Here is a 9197-nt window from a genome sequence, read left to right as displayed (position 1 = left end):
AAATAAATGCAAAAGAATCAAAATTACTCTGATCAGAGCACAATGAAACTGGAACTCAGTTGCAAAATAAACCACAGAAATTATCCAGACAAATGGAAATTAAACAATATAATCTTGAATAATGAATGGGTCACAGAAAAAATTGAGAAAGAAATTAGACTGATCCAGGAAGGTAGCATAACCATGATTCCTGATAAGGGACCAACTTAAAATGAGAACTACAAGCCAATCTCTTCAATGACATAGATGCAGAAAACTTTCAACAAGACGTTGGCAAACAGAAAGCAACAAATCAGCAAATTATCATATATTATACCCAAATAGGCTTCATTCCAGGGATGTACAGATGGTTCTACATCCACAAATCAATAAATGTAATACATCACATAAACAGAATCAAGGACAAAAATCATACAATCATCTGAACAAATGGAGAAAAACCACTTGATAAATTTAATATCCCTTTATGATAAAAGCCTTGAAGAAAATCATTATCAAAAAATCTTATCTGAAGCTAATAAAAGCCATTTATTACAAACCTGCTCCCAACATCATGTCAAATGGGAAAATGCTGAAAGTTTGCCCTCTAAAATCAGAAATAAGACAAGGGTATTTACTAGTACCACTTCTATTCAACACAATACTCATAATATTAGGCAGAGCAATCAAGAAAGACAAAAATAAAAGGAATATTTATGGGAAAGGTAGAAGTCAAATTACCATTATTCACAGATGGTATGATTCTCTACATAGCAGACCCAAAAATTCCACCAAAATCTCTTATAATAACCAAATTCAGTAATGTAGTAGGATACCAAATCAACACACAAAAATCAAAAGCATTATTGTACACCAGTTATGACATAACTGAGAAAAAAATTATGAAAACAATACTATGCACAATATCATCAAAACAATTAAGTGCATAGGAAGTAAACTAAGTAAATGAAAGATCTCCACAATGAAAACTACAGTACTCTGAAATAGGAGATCTAACAGGACAACAGAATGGAAACACATCTCAAATTTCTGGGTAGGCAGAACCAATATTCTCAAAATAGCTGTAATTCCAAAAATGTTACACAGATTTAATGCATATAAATAAAAATACAAACAACATCACTCAATGTAGTAGAGAAAAAAAAATCCGACAATTCATTGGAACTAGAAAATACCCAGAAGAGCCACAGCAATTCTTGGAAATAAAAATAAAGTAGGAGGCAACACAATCCTGAAGCTCAAGTTATATTAAAAAGGTACAGTAATAAAAACAGAATAGTACTGACTCAAAAACAGACATGTACAACAATGGAACAAAATACAGGATTCAGAAACAACCCCAAATATATTTTGCCATTTGATCTTGACAAAGGGGCCAAAAATACCCTGGATGAATGATAAACTCTTTAACAAGTATTTCTTAAAAAAGGTGGCTATAGGCATGTAGAAAATTGAATCTAGAGCTATATATCTCAACACGTACAAAAGTAAAATCAAAATGGATCAAAGGTGCATATGTTAAACTAGAAAAAACCTGCTGGAAGATAAAAAAATAAGTAAAACTTTTGAAAACATATGCATAAGTAAGGACTTGCTAAACAAAACCGCAATTAACAAGAAATAACATAAAAATCAACAAATTGAAACATATCACATTAAAAAAGCTTTTGTACAACAAAGGAAACCAACAGAGTGAAGAGATAAGCAACAATATGGGAAAAAATTTTGCCTGCTATATAAGGAACTCAAAGAATTAGATTCACCCAAAATAATAAAAGATCCAATTAATAAATGGCCAACTGAAATGAACAGACACTTCTCTGAAGAACTATGAATGGGCAATAAATATATGAAAAAATATTCATTAATTGTGATAATCCAAGAAATACAAATAAAAACAATAAAATTCAATCTTATGAAAAAAAGAATGGCCATCATCAAAAAATCAAATATTAACAAATGCTGTCAAGGCTGTGGAGGAAAAGGAATCCTTCTATATTGTTGGTGGACATGTAACTAGTACAACCCCTAAGGAAATCAGTATGAGAACTGCTCAAAAAACTTAAAGTAGTAACTCTATTTGACCAACCTATTCTCCTTCTAGCCAACTTCCTGAGAGATTTTAAAGACATCATGTGACAGTGACATATTCATACCAATTTTATAGGAGCACAACTCATAATAGCTAAATCTTGAGCAATCAGACACACAAGCTTAACTATCACATTGTTTCTCTTATATAATAAACCCAAAGTATAAATTATTGCAGTTCTTGACTGCAGCAGCACAGAGGATGAGAGATCATTTGGAGTCAATATTCAATTTTACCTCCAAGATGCCCAGAGGGATAGCCTCCCAGAGCCTCATCAGTATGACAGAGTCTCAGCAAGTAGTCCTGAACTGAAGCTTCTGTGGCTTATTGATAGACCCAGGAAGCAAGGATAAAGGACAAAAGAAGTACATCTGTTCAGAAATTCATGCAAGGGACAGGGAAAAGACATGGTGGTCTACTTAGAGCTAATTTAAGTAATTAAGCACAGCATGGGGAGAACTAGAGTCAAAATGTACACATGCAGCATGCAGAAAGGGAACAAAAAGGCCAAAAGATAGAGATTGGTCTGGTTTACCTGTGAAGTCATGAATAAGATGACATTGAATGTGATGTGCCCACTGCTTCGCTACTCTCCTCCCCAGAAGCCCTGGTATAAAAGGAGAGCTAGAACAGGAAAGGTAGGGACACTGGGTGAGAAGTGAAGTGGAATGAGTCCTAAATCCTGCTTGCTAACATCTCTCTAAAAATCTTTTTTCTAATTAGGCCCTTTCTCTGGCCCTCAGAAAAGACCTGTTGAGGGATTTCAGAAGTGATATTCAGAGATCATACCAGTCCTATTCTAATCCCTTATTATCCATGTTTCCATGTAAGATTAGGGAAATTGTGCTTAGAAGGTACAGCTGCTAAACTAGAGGCTTGCTAGAACCTTGTTTTGACTCAAAGTGTAGCTTGAGGACCAGAAAAATTAGCATTACCTGGGAGCTTGTTACAACATCAAAACTACTGGATCAGAATCTGTAATTTAACAAGATCTCTAAGGTGATTCCAATAAGCATTCAAGACCAATATCATTGCTCCAGAGGTCCTGATATAAAATAAATATCAGCTTGAAAATAGAATGGAATTGCAAGTCAGGAGATCTAGGTACTACTTTGAGTTCTATCACTTACTGACTGTACAAAACTGAGCAACTTGTGTAATAGCCCTCATCTTTTTCTTAAACTGTGTGCTCCAAGGGCCACAGAATGATGTAGAAGTCAATAGTGTGAGTTTTAGAGCTAAACTGCCGCACATTAAATCTTGATTTCATTTATGAGCAGTTGAAGCTTTGGGAGAGTTGCCTGACATATGTGGGCATCAACCTCCTCATCTGTAATACTGGGTATACTAATACAGAGCATCCTAGTAAGTTGAAACTAAAGAAATTAACAGAAATTACATACTCTCAGAAAAGCCCAAGCAGATATTACATCTTATTTTACTCTAGCTTCATAATGTTATCTTCAACAACACAAGGAAACCTCAAAAGAAGGGTCAATAGGGGACTACGTACAAACCTCTTCCGTTAGTGTTTATTGTCAAATCTCTTACTTAGATGTTTATCATGGTGTATATACTTCTCAACAATGGGCACAGTCACCCAAGACCAGAGCTCTAACTTGGAACCATCAGGCAGTCAGAGGATAGGCTTCAAACTACTGTTTTGAACCTGTCAATCGGTTCCCTTGAGAAGGATTCCCCATGCCCTTTGTCTTAGTCCAATTTGCGTGACAATAACAGAATGTCTAACTTTGGATAATGTATAAAAACAAGAAACATATTTGGCTAACAGGTCTGGAAGCTGGGGTGTACAAAGACACAGCAACAGGATCTTTTCATAATCTAGTGAGGGCCTTCTTGCTGCATCATCCATGGCAGAAGGCAGAAGGACAATGGAGCACGAAAAGGCAAGACCAAGAGAGGGTTGAATGTTATAACAAACCCACCATTGTAAGAACGAACCCACTGTTTCTTGCAAAAATGGCATAAATCCATTTATGAACTGATCAACTTGGGAATGTCCCACGTCTCAACAATGTTCCATTGGCAATCAAGGTCCCAACACATAAACATTGGGGAACACATTCAAACCACTGCAACCTTTTATCCATTCCAGCTTTACACAAGTCTGGATAATTCCCTCTCTCTGGAAATCCACAGGAGCAGCCAGAAAGAGAGCAATTCTGTCCCACCAGGAGAAGAGCATTTGTGGAGCCCCCTTTTCTTACAACAACTCATAATTTGAAGAGTGGGACATCATCAGAACATTACCTGATCACCTGTCACAAAACTCACTGGAGGAAAAGCCTCCAGGCACAGGTGATAATGTAGAGCCTCAGCAGAACACTACACCACAAGAAAGCAAACATGACCCGGCTGCTGTGTAGTGCAATTGCTCTGAACCTCTACTCCTCCAATGGGGCAAAGGCCCAGCAATGCCTCCCAGTAGTGGCTGCTTGGGTCTGGAAGTTTGAGATGCATGAACGGACAAGTCGTTTTGTGAAAGTAGGATCAACCTGTTTCAGAAGATCCATCCTACTTGAATTTTGAAAACAAACTGGATATCAATATGGTTGATAATATAGCATCGGGAATAAAGCAGATGCACTTCAACTCAATAAGAAGCCTAAATTCTGTAGTACAAAATATTTACAGCTGAATATAAGTGGTAATCCTGGGCAAGGTCGGAGCCAGCCACGGGCAAAATTGTGCAAGGAGATGGTAACATGAAAATCCATAGGATGATAAGGTCTAGCAACTTCACCATTATGTTTCCTATAATATGTGAGAGGACAGTGGAAACCAGCACCACTTACCAGGTGTTTTGGACTTGGAGCTCCAGAGATGGCCCTCTGAAGGATAACACAGGCTGTTGAGGGCAAGTGATCTTCAGCTGTGGAGAAGAGACCAAAGTCAAAGGGATCGCTAAGTAGTGGATCCAAGCCATTTCTCCCCACGGATAAACAGATCGCAACAACCCAGTCTGGAAAAACCCATTCATGTATCCCTAAATTCATAGTTTCTAAGTCCCTCTTCTTGCTGTGCAAGCACCCGTTCTGCAGAATGAGGATATGGGGAGAGTCTAGCAAGGACCTCAGACCAGATGCCTCTGCAGCTTGGGGTGTGTCTACTGTCCTCTGGACACGATCATCGTATCACTATTAACCACTTCCTGCCCTAGTGAGTGTTATGTCTGAAAAGGTGGCTGGCTGATCACCTCGCCTCTAGAAATAAATACGCCGATATCTCTAACCCTGGCCATCATGAAAACGTGCACAGGAAACGTAGTGGTCAACAATTCATTCCTGCCCTGCTCAAATGAAGAGAAGCTCATTTTCTGAGTCTTGGGTTCATTTCCCAGGAGATCAGTGTACTGAGTTTGCAGTGGTGGGCTGCAACTCATCCAAACCACACGGAAAATGTAACACTGCTGAGGGAAAGGGAAACAGGAAACAGCCGTGTTCACGTGGAAATTAAATGTCCTGACAGATTCCACGATCATCTTTCACATATTCACCTGTGAAAAGTGCCTGGCACGTGCTAGGGCCGGTGCAGGAAGTACGGCTGTGTAGCTGGGCTAAGACTCCCATTCCTGACCCAAGGGGGCTGCTCGTCACCAAGTGGGCACAACAAGCACGGAGACACGCTTGGCTTCTTTCTCCTAGACTGACATACAATAGAAAGCTTTCCTCAAGGCCACGTTGCCCCTGACTGGCAGGCTCAGGACAACAGCTCTCTGCTACTTTCCAATGCATTTTCACAAGGGTAGAAACCAGATTTCTGCCAGGGCCCCTCCACCTTCTGGAACAGAAAATCAGGCACCAGCCAGGGTTTCTTTCCCCCTTTTGGGGGGATCCTTATCCTGCAGCCCAGCTCCAAAGCCCCTCCGCCATGCGTCTTCCCGCCCCAGCCGGAAACACTGGTCTCTGGACTCAAAGGCTGAGCCCGACCTCACTTAGGCCCTGGTCCCGCCGCCTGGCGCCCCAGTAGAAAGGGGCGTGGTAGACCCTTCTTTTGGAATTCCCGCTAGCTAAATGGGCGGAGGCGTTGTTTAGGGAACAGACCACAGATGGGACAGGGGCATGGGTCTGGGGGCGTGGCGGGTGGAATTTGCATGGTGCCTGCTTTCTTCTCCTAGTGTCGCCTCCCCAGGCGTTTTGTAAGACTTGCGTTGAAAATGTTTGTACACTGTTGTCGCTCTCTCTAGGCTCAAAGCAAAACTGTGAAAACCAGTACCGCTGACAGAATCCGCGTTGCGCACTGATAATGGTACGTCCCCCTCCGGAGCTAGGGCAAGTGAGATATGCGGTGACGTCCAGAACTCAGCGGAGACTGGAAGCGGAAGTGTTCGGCGGACCAGGCTAGGCGAGATTTAGTCACACAGATTGTTGTCAGCTGCTGCTGATCTTTGGGCCCTTGGCAGAGATTTAAGGGAAGGAAAGATGGTGACGGGTTTGATGGCTAGTGCTGGCCCGGCCGTGAAGTCGTGGGTGGCCCTACTGTCGGGGTCCAGTGACAGGTCGTCAGGTCCAAGGTTGCTTGTGAATAGGCTGATGCATTGGGTCGTTAACAGACTGTTTTGTCAGGTGTCACGCAGAGGCCAGTCGCTGTGGTAGATGTTTCATGCTCATACACGGGGAAGTTCGGTGCAGTAGTGCTGCGATTAGCTTCATTGCATATAGGAAGCAGATTTGCTGGACACCTCTAAGGTACATAGACAGCAACGCGGAGGAACTCTTTTTTCTTTTCCCCACAGCAGTTTCTTTTCGTAGTGTTGTGAGAGCCAAGTTTTCTGATCAAGGTGGTTTCCCTCTTTGACCTTTGCTCAGAAAATAAAGACCAAGTTTTCTGGGCAAAGGGCTGTAACAGCCTCCTCCCTGTTTTTCTGTTCCTCTTTTTCTGACCAAAGAGTGAATTTATCTCCTCCCGGATAGTTGCTTAGTTAGAGATATTATGTTTTCCTGAGTATAAAGAGTTTGCCTAATTGTGTAAGCATATAAAGTGTTCCTTAAGAATAGAAAGAGTGCCCCCCGCTGAGCTCCTCATGGGTATAATTCCCCTCATGGGTACCCCAAGTGTCCCAATAATAATGCTTAGTAATGAAAAGTTAAAAATAGTATCATCCTCAGCCCTATATAAGCATGGGCTGAAAGTGAGTTGACACTCGTTTCTGATCCGCTGGTTCTGTAAAGTACGAGGGTCCAGGCTCGAGCTTGCAATAAACTCCTCATGTAATTGCATCGGATTCGACTCCTTGGTGGTCTTCTTGGGGATTTTGCGACTTGGGTACAACAGTGTACCTTGTTGATACCGACAGTCGGGATGTTTTGGCAAGAGATCATTAAGAGTGAGACCACACCAAATATTGCACGTGCACACTTCCACAGGCAAAGGTTTATTTTGGAAGAGGGCTTCAGCTGAAGGGGGTCAGCATTGATGGAGAGAGGAGTTATGCTCCTTGCAGAAATTTTTATTGATACCCTAGGGTGCGTCTAAGCCTGGTGAAATTTCCATTGGCCGGTGCATGGTTCCACGTGTTTCCATTCCACGGTCCATGGTTCTTGTGATCACCAGGTGTTCATGGTCAACTTTTGCTGACATAGCATCCAGCAGGGGTCTGGGGTGCTAGGGGCTTCCTGCCAGAGGAGCCTCCATTTCTCTGTGTACGTGCCCTCCAGTAAAGAATGAAGAAGTGGGCGAGACTGGCTCAAACGTTGGAAAATGGGGATGTCAGAGTACAGCGAAAAATGAAGTCAGAATTGAAAGTGAGGTGAAGCAAAAGTTTATTTATGGTGCGAGTGTAGGAGACACTTGCTACCTTGCTACCTTGCAACAAAGTGTGCCACAAAGTAGAGAAAACTCGAATGAGTAATCCAAAGGTCCATCTCACTCATAGGAGTACGCTCCTTTTTTAAAATAACTGTTTCACTGATTGGTGTAATCTACGCCAGTCATGGCCTTAGCCTTTGTTTCTGGGTTGAGGAAAAGATAAGTGAAAGAGGGGCACATAGTACATGAACTTCCTCAAGTTCATAATGTACAGTAAATGTGGTCATTTTACAACCATCAGCTATCCAGGTCATGCCCTACATCATCCTTGCCTAGACCCCTCTAGTCTGTCTCTGTACTAGGTTTCATCCCAGAAGCAACAGTTGTGGCTACTGCAGCTGTTGCATCTCTTTGGTTTTGGACAAGGTCGAGGCAGGAAGAGAGGCTTCCCTTAACCAAGGTTGCCAGCTTCCTCTGGGTTTGCAAGTAAAGCTACAGTAAAGCTACTGGTCTACAGTAAAGCTAGTGGGAGCCGACTCATGAATTATCCAGCTATGTGATCCCCCAAAGCAATGATCTTTTAGTCAACCAAGGGCTTGTTTAGGTTCCCTCCCCACCATCTCTGCACAAGGTACACTAGGGGTTACTAATGGAACCCTCTGTGGTTATTGGTGTTTTCAGGGTAAAGTGTATATCTGAGACCACTGCTCACCACCTACAGGACTCTGCATCCCAGCTTCCTATGTCAGTGTGAGTAGCTCCAGCCTGTTGCCACAGGAGGTGAATTCTCTGGGTGGAAGGCAGAGATCTGGTGCTGCAACGGTAGCCTCAGCTGAAGTGCATTTGTCTTTAAATCACTTTGTCCAACCTCTGGAAACAAGAGAGCTCCTCTGAGGCAAGTGGGAGTAGCCTCAGCCCAGATCCCAGATCCTTAGAAGACTCACAGGACAGCAGTCCTAGAAGAGCTAACCTAAAGTAGCCTTTGTCCCTTCAGCTAGGAGAGAGCAAGCCTGGCTGAATTTGCAGGCACCCACAAGGACTGTGTTCCTGTGGGCAGTTTGATTCCTTTTGTGGGAGAGGGAGATGAAAGTCTCAGGTGGGTGGAGGCATGGATGGGGCAGCTATACCACCGTGGTGTATACCACTGGGAAGGGCCACATCCAGCCACAGCACAATTTCCTCTCCTAGCCTGTGTAAGTGCACAGCATCACACTCCTTTCTCTCGCCATTGGTCTTTCTGAATTTTAGTCCCCTGTCATCAACATCGCGTTTGCCTCCAGGGCACATGCTGAATCTCCCTCCATCCTGACCAAGGGACAAATTATATATATATATA

At 42.5% G+C, this 9197-nt stretch overlaps 1 protein-coding gene across 1 annotated transcript in view; it reads left to right on the top strand.

Annotated features, from left to right (window-relative positions):
* Positions 1-4459: 4459 nt before the first annotated feature.
* Positions 4460-9197, top strand: part of Znf674 (zinc finger protein 674) — a 13045-nt gene continuing 8307 nt past the window's right edge. Inside the window, 2 exon segments of the mRNA XM_010643519.1 lie at positions 4460-4597; positions 5582-5712. Of these exon segments, the coding sequence (XP_010641821.1) occupies positions 4460-4597; positions 5582-5712 (269 nt within the window).

This window comes from Fukomys damarensis, unplaced genomic scaffold, assembly GCF_012274545.1.
Source record: "Fukomys damarensis isolate Sample0158 unplaced genomic scaffold, DMR_v1.0_HiC HiC_scaffold_39, whole genome shotgun sequence".
NCBI lineage: Eukaryota > Metazoa > Chordata > Mammalia > Rodentia > Bathyergidae > Fukomys > Fukomys damarensis.
Note: the sequence above shows the minus strand (reverse complement) of the source record. Positions and strands in the feature narration are given on the sequence as shown.